Below are 16,483 nucleotides of genomic sequence, written 5' to 3'. Positions count from 1 at the left end.
ATACTAAATATTATTTTATTAATAATATAGATCAAATAATTATTGTTTCTTGTTTTATATTTTAGTATTAGTTTTAATATAGTTTTATTATTTATTTAATAACATTGTATTATCTAATTATTATTAAAATTCTATCTTAAAATGGGGATATGATACTCTACCCTTCCTCAAATTGTGTGTACTCAAGCAATTAGATAATTTCTTCTATTGAGTTGAAATATATATATTTCTTTTAGTCCAAATTCTTAGGTTGCTACCATGGATATGTTTGTATCCTTTCTAATAGTCATTAACTTTCTCCATTAGTCTTTCATATAAGTTGTTTTTCCAGATCTCCTTTAACCCTACAGGATGGCAAGATCATGCTCTGATACCACCATAATGTCCCCACTATTAGAGTTGATTTGAAATACTAATACCTTCAACATAAATGTTAGGTTTAAATAATAACAATTATAGATATATTATTGTTGCCATAGTTTTGGCCATTATCTCAATCTCATCTAGCCATTTATACAAGGTTACTCATCTCTTGCACTAGCACGATAGCCATTTATACAACGATCTCACTTCTTGTACTGGCACTATAAGATTCCATCAATCCCCATAGCCATTTATATAAGACAACTTCTAACTCTACATTGGCACGAAGCCATTTATATAGGCGAACAATGTCCTTATACTAGCACTATGGGTTCTTAATCATTTTGTAAGAAATATATGTACTAAATAATTAATTAACTTATATTTATAAATATAAATAAATTCATTAACATAATTAAATAAATATAATCTATAAACATGCCTTTTTTACCTTCTTCTTTTCTTGGTCTATGTGGCTCTATCCTTAGTTCGCCGTTCAATGAATTATTCCTTCTAGATTATCTCAACTCTATATGTACTTTCCAAAACTCTTCATTTTCTAATTATAAGGAAAGGAAAATATATATACTTTTTCATTTCTTCTTTTCCAAGAGTCACAACCTTTCATAATACAAATCATTTAAAAAGTCACAACACTTCATAGTTATAACCCTTTCGAAAAGTCACAACACTTCATAACTAAAATCTTTTGGAAAAGTCTCAATACTTTATAATCAAAATATTTTTGAAAGAGTCACAGATATTCATAATTATAACCCTTTCAAAAGGTTCACATCCTTTCAATATCATTGATACCTTTTTAGGAAGTCACTTATTTTCTTCATACTACTTTCCTCTTGCATTTTCCCTTTTTGAACTCCTCTCCTCTTCTCTTCCCTTTTTTTTTTTTTCTAAAATAAACTCTCTTCCCTTTTACATCTTAATTTTATAGAGTCGTGTCTATTTGTTAAATATCTATTGACTTTTCATTAGATTTAGTTAATTTATACTATTCTATGTTATATTATTTATTTACTTACTTATTTGTGTTTATTTTATTTATTATTAAATTCTATTTAGAAGTTAACACACTTTCTATAATATTGTCTCTTGTATTTAATTTTCTTTCTTTCTTTACTCATTAAAAATTAATTAATTATTTAAAATATCATACTAAATATTATTTTATTAATAATAAAGACCAAATAATTATTGTTTCCTTGTTTTATATTTTAGTATTAGTTTTACTATAGGTTTATTATTTATTTAATAACATTGTATTATCTAATTATTATTAAAATTCTATCTTAAAAAAGGAATATGATAGCAAGTATATGTAGATACTATGGTATTATTGTATGAAGGCAAAGACAATATCACAGGAAGCTCTAAGATCATCCAATTCATAAGGTATCATTTTTTAATTTAATGTTTAGTGATCTTTTTTCAATAATGCATAATTATTGACCCCTAGTATACTCTTGCTTGCCTAGTCATTTACCCCTTCGCCTTGGTGGCTAAAATTCATACCCCTTGACTCATAGGTGAAGTGTTGTCCGTTGCCCAATTCCTCTCTGGCAATGCTTTCCCCCTTCGACATGCTCTAGCAAGAAAAGAAATTCTCCATGATAGTACCATATCCCTCAAATAATCATTATTACTATAACAAGTTATTGTTCATAAAACATCATAACGGCTAACTACCATTTCACTTCCCATGAATGAATAACCAACTTTCCAAGATTTCAAGATAACAATATAATTACATCATAACGATTAACTATCTTACTATTTTACATGATCATAACTAATTCTAACTGTCAACTGACTTCACATGAAAACTCAACGGCTATATGAGCAATTTTAAATTAGGTGAAAATTGGGATGTAACACCTTGCAATGACTTCAAAGCCCAAGGGACTAGAACTCCCTTTTGATGTACCGTCAAAGTTGATCTTGATCCATCCTAGATCTAGCGAACCTCATTGAATCTTCTCCTTACCAGATGGAAGAGAATTATCTCTTAAAAACCCATTAACGAGTCGTCCATTCTAATATTTTAATCATCTAACAAAACCTCCATTTCTTAATTCCTAAATCAACGACCAAATTTGTCTCTGGAGGAGACTTAACAGATTTGCCCAATTTTGAATTTCACTGTGAATCCACACCTTAGAAGAACTAGGATTTCACCCATCCCTTTTATCAATATGCTAAATGTTTGTGTCCTCAAAGATTCAATCAGTGCAAAAGCATCAAACAAATTCTTGACATTCAATAATATATCAATTTCTCAAAAGTATTACAAAACCTTCCTTTTATAACAATTTGGTGAACCTACTCGAATTTCCCTCGTGAAGTAGCTTCTCAAACAAGCTAGAGAGATTTATTCTATCAAATGACTTTATTTTATTGACTTTTAATGAAATTAATTAAAAGCCTCATTCTTTTAATATTTTACTTATTTGGACAAAACTTTAAAATAAGAAAATCTTGTTTATTTATTTCACCAAAATTTGGGGAGATCACATAAAGGGGTTTCATACTCAAGTTAATTGAAAAAAGTTCCATGTGTTGATTTTTTCCCCAGTTATTAGATAAACAGCAACAAAGAAGAGTACAAACAATATACAAAAGACTCAGAATATTTATCCTAGGAAAACCCTTCCATTTGAAGGGAAAAACCCAGCCACACCAACAAAATATCTTTTATTGTCTTGATTATAAAAAATTAAGTACAAAGCTTTCACTTGATTCAATTACAATATACCAAGCAATCATATAAATAGATTGCATAAGACTTCATATTACACGCAAAGGTCTCTTTGAGTCCCAAAAATAAGACCCTTCAAATTTTCACATATTCAACATTTCACATTTTCATACGCATGCCTCTTCACATGACATATGACACGTGTTTTTTGCATAATATTAACTTAAACATAATCACAAATATCTCTTTCAGCTGAAGATGACCATAACGGGCATAACACATTTTTTTATCAGAGATAAAGATCTCTATCGCAGCTACAAACTCTCCCTCTTAGCAAGAGAGATCTTTTAGTCACATATAGCTGAAAAAAAATGATAAACTCACATATGTTATCTCACCATAATCCATTATAGTTACCTCATAAGCACATGGAATGGAGTCACCCTCAGGTCTTTCACCATGCCTTCTTGCAGAGGGTAGGACGAAGGCATTTATTTCAAAACTTCTCCCAGAGAATGATACATTTTGACCATGCCTACTTGCGGAGGGTGACCCATGTACCTACTCCCAGAGGGTGGAACGAGGGCTTTCACCTCAGACTTCTACTAGAGAAGAATGCATATCCACCATGCCTACTTGCAGAGGGTGGTCCAACTTACCTACTATTTGTTACATCCCAAATTTTGACCTAATTTTAAATTTATTCATAGCCATTAGACTAAATGGATTTTTATTTCATAATCATGTGAAGTAGGTATTTATTTATATCCGTTGTATTAACTATTTAATGAAGATGGTTGTTATCCATTATTTGTCGTGATATTTAGCAGTTGCTTGATTTTGGAATTATGGTTAATAATTAAATTCTTTTAAATGTTAATATGAAAATTATTATGGAACTCATTATTATCGTGAAAATATTGCACGGGGTGATTGCAAGAGATGATCAAGTGGGGAAGCATTGCTAAACGGGATCAACGGAATGGGATACTAGCTTAGTCCAATCATTAGGTTGACAGGTATGACCTTAAATTACCTTGGTAAGGACTTAGTGACTAGAACTTCAGGATACAACTAAAGGACCTGCATGAGCTATTAAGTAAACATTTTAAAACATAAAACAATTTAATTAGAATAAAATACATACTTCAAAGGATTTTGATTGATCTTTCCACCACATAATTATAATAAATACCTATGTACGTACACATAGATATAAGAATAAAGTAACACCATAGTATTATTATTTCTTTTATAATAGTATGATGTCACCTCATAATTATATCTATGTGCATGTAGATAGATATAAATCATAAATATTTTCAATTTATTACCTTTAAATCTTTTTCCATCTTTATTTCATTCTTTTTGCTAGAAAACTGTATGACGGCATATTGAATTGGCGTCCAAAAGTCAAGACTCTTCTTCTTATGTTACGGCCTCTTGGAAGCCAAAGAGTCATTTAACCTTTAATATATCATGAGCTCAAGAGAGACGGAGGATATAAAAATCATATTTCCAACTTCCATCTACCACCGGATACCTCTACAAATACCTTCTGAAATCTCTGCATCTATAACATTGCCAATCTCTTTTTTGCCTTGTATTAATCTTCTTTGTTGAAGACGTGATATATTTTACACTAGACTTTGCGCCTGAAGATCATTTCGAGGAAGAGTTGAATCACAGTGTCTAGCTAGACTCCTATCTTTCCAGATTATATCAAGTTATGTGGTCAATCATGTTCCGAGCATTGTTATATATTTCTTTATCAGTTGTTACTGAAATCCGATTACCATAGCAGTAAACAGTAGTTATATTCATCATAAGTATCATCGGTTAGATCCTCTTTAAGAAAGAGTTATTTATGATGTTATGAAATCATGATTTAAATAATGCCACTAGAAATCAAAATGAAATGATATTTCTACAAGTCTTAAAGAACATATTCTTTCAAATCACAGATTGTGATAAGCTGGAAACATATAATATTCATGAATCAATCGAGAATCAACGAACACAGCTGATTGCTCTGAGATTCCGAGCACCTAGGACTCATCGGCTATATAGCCATGGAAAAAGTGAAGAGGTGAGATGGAATTTGCAATGACATAGAAATAAAGTCAGATATGATACAATAAATCTAAATAAATTTATTTAACAACCCATGCTCGTCCATATTGTTGTTCCCCAGTTGTCAAGTCGAGTAGTGGTGATTGGGTCATTGAACCCATCAAAAAACCTTGGCCAAAGTTGTTTAAAGGCATGTTTGCTATCTATGATCACTTGATGTCAGTGGAGCTAGTTATTCAGACATGTCTATCCATAACTGTGCGGACATCCTAAACACCGGAATGCTCAATTGGCTGGACTAAAAGTATCCCAAGCTCGATCCTAGGGTAGAGAGGGTCTTTTTAATTCAATGGAATGTGTGGGGATAAGTATGGTCGAAGGTTGGGAGGTTAAGCCTAAGTCAATGCTTCTCCTCTTACTGAAAGTCGAGGCTTGCACAACCAGCTAAAGACTCACCAGATATTACTTGTATGTTCTTCTTCTTTTCATGTTAAGCATTTATTGTACTTGTATGTAGGGAAAGATAGTAAATCGTTATTCTAGTTATTTCAGCTAATCATTGTTACAATTATTTTCGGTTAATCATTATTCTAGTTATTACAATTGATCATTGATACAATTATTTCAATTAATCATTATTATAGTTATTTCAATTGATCATTGTTACAGTTATTTTCAGTTAATCGTTATTCCAGTTATTACAATTGATCATTGATACAGTTATTTCAGGTAATCGTTATTATAGTTATTACAGTTGATCATTGATACAATTATTTCAATTAATCGTTATTATATTTATTTCAGTTAATCGTTGGTAGTTATAAGCAGTTAATGTCCCTTGAAAAGGAATTCAATTATTTGTTCAATAATTTGTTGGGGAAAACTCTTTATCGATCATCTCATTTTCTTATGAAAAACCGTTTGTTACACTCATAGAGAGTGAAACGAGGGCTTTCACCTCAAACTTCTCCCAAAGAAGAATTTATTAACAACTGAGATTTTCTCTTAACAGAGATCCCTCTTAGCAAGGACAACTTTAATAACAATGTCTCCCTCTTAGCAGGGATAACATTAATAACAAAGACTCCCTTTCAACAGGAACGATTAGATAACAGTAACTCCCTCTCAAAAAGGATAACTTTAATAACAGTGTCTACTTCTCATCATGGACAATTTTAATATTATCACAATAAGATGGCTGACTATTGCATAAACTTGCAAAGGATTAGACATCTCCCTTTGTCACGTAATCTCCCTCTGAAGTTGAATAGTCTCTCTCTAAAGATCATTGTTGTTGCATCCTGCAACCAATAGAGACTAAATTGACATCAAAATATCAATGGTAAAAGAAATCACTGTCAAGAAATATAATCATAAATACTTATCTCGTTGAGATCTAATCTCAACACACTCACATAGATATCTACTCATGAGGGATTCTGATTGCGAAATGGTTCTTGATAGCCTGGGCTACATCCTAGCTAGTAAGTTTAGAGCCTTTGACCATATCACAAATTCTAACACAAGTATTCCAATTGAGCTCCTGAAGCTGCTTGCCTCGTTCACACTTGAGCTTGACAACTAATTGCTTTTGCAACATCCAAAATTACAACTTTCAAACACAGAGAACAATAATTGACACAGTCCCCTGCACATTTGACGCTTCCATGGCTGAATATCAATATCTTTGAGGCCAAGTTGACCAAGAATAACTTCAAAACCCTATAACCTTCCATATTGAGACGTAAGCGGATCCCCTTAGATTTTGACACAAGTATTCCAATCGAGCTCCTGAAGCTGCTTGTTTGTGGCCTTGTTCGCACTTGAACTTGACAACTAATTGCTTTTGCAACATCCACAATTACAACTTTCAGACATAGAGAACAATAATTGATACAGTCCCCTGCACGTTTGAGGCTTCCATGGCTGAATATCAATATCTTTGAGGCCAAGTTGACCAAGAATAACTTCAAAACCCCGTAACCTTCCATATTGAGACATAAGCGGATCCCCACACCAAGATAAAAAAATTGTGATCAAATTATTACAAACACACCCAATACCCAGTGTTAACGAATATGAGATTAAAGCTATTGCAGTAAATCCAACAACTTAATCAATCAATAGATGCAGAAAGTAGTAGATCAGAGTTTACCCAGCCTAGTTGGAAGGTACACTAAGAAGATATCAATAAGATGGGATACGTTCATTTAGGAGATGGGTGTTAGGCAGTGCAAAAATATTCAGAAGTGTGGTCACAAAAGCATATACAATATCCTGATAATGATCACGCTGGCATATAATCCCCAGGCAGGTTCGAATCCCATTCAATAAAGAAAACAGGTTGTTGTAATCGTTCCCTAGCAGCAACAAGAAGTTTCCAATAAACACTGTGTCAGGCAATCCGGCCTCGGGACTTACTCACGATTCTCATAAAAATGATAGGAATTTTCAATAACTCTCAAGCTCCTTTTGGTGTTCTAGTTCTTGTATTATATCAACAATCATGCTCTTTACATTGACCCAACTCGAAAAATAACAAAACTGAAATAAACCCGATAAAAATTCGAAGCAGCCATATAACTCAACGCAACTGCCATGATAAGAAATAAGTGATGTCATTTCATCAAGGATTCAGCAGTAACAAAAGAGACCAAAGAAAAGAATGAAAGAGAGAACTCCACTCTTGAATTGATATGCAAAAATAGGGCAATGTGGCAATGCCCAATCATATGGTAAGTTCCCATTTTCCAGGACTTCAACCCGAAAAATTCAGTATCAGGTTGTGTCATTTGATGATGCCTATATCAGTGGAAGACTCTCTGCAAGTTCACATGGTGATGGATAAGAAGCTATTGGCTTCTACTTCTAGACAACCTGTATAAACTCCAAGACTAATCTTGAATCGGCATTAAAGCTGCGATATACTCTACCTAGTCTTCATCATAAAAAATTGATCAAGGAAGTAATAAGAAAATAAACAGTGGCCAACTGATTGTCGACTTTGAACTTTGGGCAATTAGTAAGGTAGCAAAAATGAGCCAATATACAGTGACCACTAGAAAAATCCTACGCAGAAATGAGCCAATATACAGCCCAATCCAGTTGTGATTATACACAAGCTCTTCCCACCCATGCACAAATAAAAATCATGTTCCTTGAAGCTCTCGCGAGGGGGCTCAAAAACCATGTCAGTGAATATAGCATCATAGACTATCCACCAAATGAACTCCACCTGGGGACACAACAACATCAGTTTCTAGATCAGGGGTACCTTTGCCCAAAAACCTGATATTTCCAAGTCCAAATATGCCATGTTGTAGAAAATCTCAATACTGGGAAGCCTGCAGTAATAGAAAATATGCTTCACACATCTCAGCAAGATCTTGGCTTGTTTCCCAAACTTCCCTACTCCAATGGTGCTCTTTGACATCATTACAAATAAGCACAACCACATCACTTTGGCATTATGAAATGCCTTTTGCAACTGTCTCACCCTGCACCTTGAAAACACCTATCTAAAACTCAACATATACATGTAAACTTGTGAAAAAAGAAACTTCCTTAATTGCTCTTATTTAAACTAGGCTTTGATACCATGTTGATGTTTTTACCCAAATATTAGATAAACAGCAACAAAGAAGAGTACGAACAATATACAGAAGACTCAGAATATTTATCCTGGGAAAACCCTTCCATTTGAAGGGAAAAACCCTCACTTGATTCAATTACAATATACCAAGCAATCATATAAATAGATTGCATAAGACTCATCTTACACACAAAGGTCTCTTTGAGTTCCAAAAATAAGACCTTTCAAATTTCCACATATTCAACATTTCACATTTTCATACGCATGACGTATGACATGTCTTTTGCACAATATTAACTTAAATATAATCACAAATATCTCTTTCAGCTGAAGATGACCATAACAATCATAACACAAATATTTTTATCAAAGATAAGGATCTCTATCGCAGCTACAAACTTCAACACCATGCTCCACAAGGAATAGAAATCAGATAACAAATATGTCCCCTTCTCTTGGCATGGCCTCTCTTACATAGTTTCCCACAAAAGGCATGACTTTTTTTTATTGCCTTCATGACCCTTAATTGATATTTGAAAGGGATTATTTAAAATACACTTAAATTATAAGGGACCTTCTTATTTTATATTTTAATGTCATTCATGTAGGAGTTGATGAAATCCAGCTCCGCAGTCGCCAAGATCACCTGCATGCAAAATAACCTGTCAAAGGGAAACCAAGAAGGAAGAGTTGGAGCTTGGAAAAACCCTAAATGGACATGAGAGAGCCCGAATATAAAGACCTCATGGAAGCTTGTAGAACAAGTTGGAAAGTAGTAGAAGATAAGGTTGACAACTAAGCACTCTTCCACAAAAAGGTGAAACATGCTAGAAGGGAACAAACTCCCGTGTTGTCAACAACTCATCACTACATGCATTAAATACTAAATATTAAATAAATGCATTAACCTAAGTAAGTTTAAGTAAATAGAATAAATAATTAATAATTAATTAATTATTTACTCTAACACCCCCCCTTAAGTGCAACTTAGAGGAATACCTTAAGCTCACAAAACTAAGATGAAAATGTAGAATGGATCCCGGCAACGAGGCCATGTTAGATGTACAATGCAAGAGATGCAACCTGTGAAAACGAGGAAAGAGAGGAAACCACGTGGGAAAAACCCTCCCCCAAAAAGAGGTAAGAACCTAGTGAAGAATTGAAGAAGCCTCCAACTAGGGGAATGTCCCCTAAAACAAGAACAAGGAGTGATCATGAAGAGCATCACTAAAGCATGAAGAAGCTGCAAAATCTACCATCAGAAAGAAACTGCTGATCTGAAGAACCTCCATGGAAGAAGAAGGCACGAACGGAGCGTGTCTATATGGTAGATGGTCTATCTCACCAAACTGCATAGGTAGCCAGCCACTGCAATCGCCTCATATATAGGATCAACCACTAAATACATAGTTCACACTATCGAACCATCGAACCACGGATGCATTAGAACAACAGCATAACCCCCTTTTAATGCAAACAGGGTGAGATGACAGGCAACTGAGAAGGTGGGCCAAAATCTTCTGCAGACAGAATCAAGAACGACGAGAGAGGAAGAGGTACAAACACCTATAAAGACACAGTCACACCGACGCTACATGGGGCTAATGTCGTGGAAGGGACACTCACTTGACAAAGGGAGAAGGCCTAAAATAGTAAACAACTATCCCCCCCATGGTGCTTTATAAAAATAGTGTATGCACAATTGTCTCAAAAAACAACGTTCATGAACCCGAAATGTAAAAGTGGCACTTTATCTCAAGGCGTATACAAAAGAGCTTACAAATGATGTCTATAATGATCAAAAAAGGAAAAAAGCTGACATAAAAGATAGTACAGCCTAAAACAGAAGAAACCATGCCAAGAAAACAATCCTCAGACCTGAAACACCCAAGATATCCACCATAGAGCAAAAACACCAAAAACATGATAGAAAGAGCATGGACTAGAATCTAAGGAAAAAGACCACATTTCTAAAAAGGTGACAAATCAGCTTTCCAAAAATATAACGTTTTCAAAAAACTGACATAGGACGCAAAAGATAAGCTTGCCAGAGTCAAAAATAGAACTTCAGACTTCAATTGCAAAAACGAGCAACTAAACTACATCAAAACCTAAAAATACCTGCACCAATGTCTTCGTCTCGGAACCAACTTTCCGATACTTCTTTCGGATCGGAAAAATACCTCCGTATGCTCAAGCTATGGCCAAAAAACCGAATGTAGGTCAAAAATGACCCTGGAGAGCTTAGCAGGGGTGCTGATGCAGGATGACGTCAGCAATTCACACGATTAAAATTGACGCCTATCAGCTGTCGCAGCAAAAAATAGGCCACATGGCAGAGGGGTGATGTGGCAAGGTCCACGTGGTAAAGTACCACGTGGCACCCAGGCCACATGTCACCACCCACACCGGGCCAAGTGGCAAACTACCACGCGGGTGAGCTGATTGTACCGATTGGTGAGCAAGATCCACATGTCACTGTCCAACTATGCGCTAAGTCTGCAAAACATACAGAGCGGCACTGACTGTGTACAAGGGCTGCGCGAACTGATCAGGGCGGAGCGCAGGAGGGAAACACCGGCCGCGGAGGAGAAAACACCACCCGAGCGAAGGGAATGGTGGAGGATGGGCAATGGCCTAGCTTGGCCACTCTGCGGTGCCGCTGCGGTGGCGCGGATGGCAGCGAGCAGCGCGTGGGCTGTGCGGTGGCGGTGCAATGGTGGCCGCCCAGCCCAAATTTTGTTTTTTTGTTTTTTATGCCCTACGCATCTGTACAATCCGTACAGAATGCCCTCCGAATAAAAAAAATTTGCCTCTCGGAGCCCTGTCTCCAAAATCGACAAATTTTATATGGATCCTAACTGAAAAGCACCTTCTGAATCCAATGGCAGCATCCGTTTGGGCCCAAAGTGCTCTAAAAAAATGCTCTTCCCCCGGATTGAAGAAAAATGCACAAACAAACTAGGGTTTGTGTCTCTGAATAGCGGCTTCAAAAATCTTTCAACAAAACAGCAGCAAGGAGGCTCTGATACCATGTAGGAGTTGATGAAATCCAACTCCGCAATCGCCAAGATCACCTGCATGCAAAATATCCTTTCGAAAGGAAACCAAGAAGGAAGAGATGGAGCTTGGAAAAACCCTAAATGGACATGAGAGAGCCCGAATATAAAGGCCTCGTGGAAGCTTGTAGAACAAGCTGGAAAGTGATAGAAGATAAAGTTGACAACTAAGCACTCTCCCACAAAAAGGTGGAACATGCTAGAAGGGAACAAACTCCCGTGTTGTCAACAACTCATCACTACATGCATTAAATACTAAATATTAAATAAATGCATTAACCTAAGTAAGTTTAAGTAAATAGAATAAATAATTAATAATTAATTAATTATTTACTCTAACAATTCAAGTCCTTCTTTATTATAATTTTATTCTTATTTTATTACTACAAAATTTCTAAAATCCATAAAAAGATGAATGATGATCATTTGGGTTTCAACTTGGCCTCATTTCAAAAAACAGGCATTACACTCATGCGATAACAAATGTGATCACAATTGGATAAAATCCTTCATGCAACAATATCCTTATGTAAGATTTTAGAAAGATTTTTTTTAAAGGGATGAAAGAAGCATTAGTATGCAGACAAATACACTTATGATCCACTGAATCCTGAACCTACTGGAAGAAATAAAATAAAGAAACAATAGCATTAATCAAAATAGAAAAAGGAATATAATACAGACCACTCTTTCCATCTCTTCTTCATGCTCTTCTTGAAATTTCTGTTTAATGTATTCATTCCAAGAAGGTTGCTGTTTGGTTTGCTGGGATCCATTGGTTCGACCTTGCTTCCATGAATATTGTGATTGTGCTGTCCTGCTCCCCTTCCATCACAAAGTTCAAACATGGATAAGCAGACCAATTTTCTTTGAATATGCACCAGAATAGAACGAAATCTCAAAGCCATTTAATTAGAATCCTAGGAAATAACAATTTATTTTGATATATTTTAATCAAGCATTCTTGAAATAATCTATATTATAGCAGTTTATAACCTCTTCCTGATTATTCAATTTCAACACAATAAGTTTTTCACAAACAAAATTACACTTAAAAGGGTTTTATCTAAGTCGTAAAAGAATATAGCGATCAAGTTTTCCCTACTAGGGTGCTCTCAGCATACACAGAAAGTTTTATATTATCTTCCCCACAAGCCAAAAACATAAGTCTTATAAGTAGACATTATTGTGTAAAGTTGCAATTTGACTGCCCGAAATGAGTTAATCAGACTTTATTGGAATTTCAATGGCTAAGGTTTGACATAGCATAGCCATACATTACCCGAAAATGCTTAAGATTTAACAAACCATATAGCTATGAAGCCTCACATTATTAGGGATGAAGATTCAACGTGCGCCAGATGGAGGTTACAAACCATGTTCCAAATAATATTATGCTTCGCCACATTATCATTTTGGGTTTCCACTGTTAGTTCTTTCATACTTATTTAGAGCTGTGTTTACTCACCTTACATAGACATATCTTTTTTATACCAAGAACCTGCCTATAAATGATAGTAATTTTTGAGTCACACTAACCTACTTTGTTTATCATAGAAGATCAATATAATATTCTTTCTTTCCTAAGTTGCTGGTTCAGATTCTGGTACGGATGCAGGTTCGACATTCAGATCTGCATTTCACTCAAAATTCTTTTGGGTTGGGTTCAAGTTCGTTTGAGTTTGTCCATGCAAGAAATTTTTCAAAATAAAAAAATTATATGTAAAAATATGCTCTATGTTTATGTTAAAGCAACTTAGCAAAATAAACCACCACATATATTAACTGTTTAATTCGAACAATGTTCTACCACTGAAGTATTTGCATTGGAATGTTTTAAAGTTTAATAAATGTGATCAAATACTGTTGTAATACTGTAATATTATTGAGAACTTCTCTAAGGTTGGTTCTCTTAATTGTTCCACTGGGTTGTTAACAATTAGATGCCATGGAAAATATGTACTTCTTTCTAATATGATTGAATAATATGACACAGAGCTATGCAGAATACAATATCTAGAAGCAGTGTAAAATGGGAATACTAGACGAAGGCTATCATGGGTGTCCACTTTGTTTAAATCTAGGATCGTTTCTGCAAATGTAGAATCATGGCCATTGTTATTGATAATTTCCAAATGCAAATTTGAGGACTCATAAATATGAGAGGAGACATGTCTCTATAGTTAATCATCATTAGTTAGTATATATATATATATATATATAGATGATTTATCATCAATAATGAATCTCATGATCATATCAATTTGACTGAACTACAAACTTAACACTCCCTCTTAGTTAGGAAGGACTGATATAGAACACATTATGCTCTTGAGTATATGAAGAGATAGCATCTCAGTATGATATTCCTAGAATGGCATATTTAAGGATATCAACATAAATCCATCAACACACACACACACATATATTAACATATATTACATATGGAATTCGCTTCAATTCACAATGAGGCTAAATTTCTCAACACTCCCTCTTTAGCAAGGAGGGGATTGAAGCATATATAATACAAGACTAAATACCACCTTAAGTGTGGTCTATAATAGATTTATGTCATGGTGTCTAGCCCGAAGAACCAGAACAAATTGATTTTCATGGTGTCTAGCCCGAAGAACCATGATGAGTTGGTTATCAAAGTGTCCGGCAAAATCCGCCCCAAAGAACCATGATAACAATTGCTCCTAGACATCAAACACATTTTGGTGTGATAGGTTAGTGTAGCATATCTAGGAGATAGGTCAAATTATTGATATGATCATCACCTTACAATAGTTACCTTCCGCATGAAACATTCGTTATCATAACTACCGACACTCCAGGACAACAACTTAATGTAGTCTATTATGATAACAGGTCCAGTTATTGATAAGATCGTCACCTTTCAATAGCTCCCCTCTAAATATATACATCAATGAAAGACGACAACTTTCATGACATAATCACAACATCACCATGTAGTAACTCACATGATATCCACCATGAACCAAGTCAGAGGGTGGAACAAGGGTTTTCACCTCAAACTTCTCTCTCATAGAGGAGAGCACATTACAAAGAATTTCACTTAGAACTTCTCCTCATACAGAAGATATCATCTACAAAGGATTGCATCTCAAAATTTCTCCCTCTGAACAATGATCTTGGGAAGTCAGGTCTTGTAGTTACTCCCTTTGAGACTCTCTTCACCCAAGGATGCCTCTCAGGCTCTCTCTAATTCTGATATTAATCTTTCAACCTTCAGTGATAAGTCATTATTTCCTCATGATGTATATAGGTATTACATCCCAATTTTTGACCTAATTTGAAATATAGCTGTTGAGGCTCACATGAAGTCAGTTGGTAGTTTAATCTATTATAATCTTGTGAAATGGTAAGATGGTTAGTCATTATAATTTCAAAATGAAGATAACAAGCTAGTTGATCATTTATCACGAATTCATGAAATTGAGAAGATGCTTAATCGTTATGATTAATTATGATTAAATAATTTATTGTGATAATATAATTTAACTGTGGGGAATTTCCTTGCAGGAAACACATCAAAGGGGTGGAAGCATTGTCAGAAAAGAATTAGGCACATAAGCATCACCATCACTAGGCAGATGGGTTGAGGGCCTAGCAACTTGAAAACAGGATACATCTGTGGGACTCGCGTGAGCTATTTAAATAAATAATTTGAGAAACGTAAAATAATTGAGTTAAAATATTAAACGTACCTCTAAGGATTTAATATGATCTTTCACCTTATTATTATAATAGATATATCTATATACGTATATATAGATATAAAAAAAAATGAGATGGCACCATTATATTATAATAATTTAATAAAGTCATGTCACCCCATTAATATTTACATGTACATATATAAATATAAGATTATAATAATAACATTTGAATTATTATAATATTCGAATTATAATCTTCTAACTCTATTCTTTTCTTTTAATTGATTAACATTTGGCATGATAAATCGAATTAATTATTAGAATTTGAATGGATTTCTTTCTTTGAAACCGATGGAAGCCAAGAAGTTACGGCTCATTCCTTTTATGTGAACCTACAAAGGAGTCGGATTCATTCTTTTCTCACTTGGCCATGATTCTTACTATCTCTACCACCTTATTATATTATATGGAATCAAAATAGTAGAGGGTAATCATTTTTAAGCACCCGACTTCTTTTTATTAGTCACGACTAGACTTTTTAAAGGGAAGCCGTGAGAGGATTCGGAAACCTTCTTTTATATTTTCTAGATTTGTTCATGTTGTTGTTGCTTTAAAACCTCCTTGCCTCTATAACGCCAACTCTATTCTCATTGCTAGTTTTAATTTCCATCAATACCCCTGCAATCATCAAATCTTAACCTTGATTCAGATAGTGCGATTTTACCCTTTTCCGTACAAGTATTTTCAGCTAGGAGATCAAAAGTATATGTGCTAAAGGTGACGCCTACAATCAACTGAAAGGAAAATGATTTCAGATCAAATGATAAGTCTCAAACAACTCCGCACTTCATCAGGTCATGTAATGACATATCTATATCATTTTATAATAGCCAGATAGATTCACAAGATTCTTTCTTTTCTAGATTTATCTCAATGCAAAAATATGAGTCTGTTGCATACTTCTTGTTCCTTGTTATCAGTCCTCTTCCTTTAGCCTTCA

The 16,483-nt window shown here is 34.5% G+C and overlaps 1 protein-coding gene across 3 annotated transcripts in view; it reads right to left on the bottom strand.

The window, feature by feature from the left end:
- The window catches only part of LOC149564911 (Chaperone DnaJ-domain superfamily protein), a 103,259-nt gene that overhangs the window by 52,734 nt on the left and 34,042 nt on the right, over positions 1–16,483 (bottom strand). For 2 of the 3 annotated variants that reach the window (XR_016361974.1, XM_089818450.1), the window contains exon 3: positions 12,485–12,625. The exons of the other annotated variant lie outside the window; for it this stretch is intronic. Coding sequence is in view for 1 of the 2 variants with exons in the window: in XM_089818450.1 (XP_089674576.1) it covers positions 12,485–12,625 (141 nt within the window). In the remaining variant the exon portion in view is untranslated. The remainder of the gene's footprint in view (positions 1–12,484; positions 12,626–16,483) is intronic. 3 annotated transcript variants of the gene reach the window in all.

Source organism: Cupressus sempervirens, chromosome 3, assembly GCF_028749045.1.
Source record: "Cupressus sempervirens isolate cs-2001-9-10 chromosome 3, ASM2874904v1, whole genome shotgun sequence".
In the NCBI taxonomy this organism is placed as follows: domain Eukaryota; kingdom Viridiplantae; phylum Streptophyta; class Pinopsida; order Cupressales; family Cupressaceae; genus Cupressus; species Cupressus sempervirens.
This window is presented reverse-complemented; position numbering and strand designations above follow the sequence as displayed.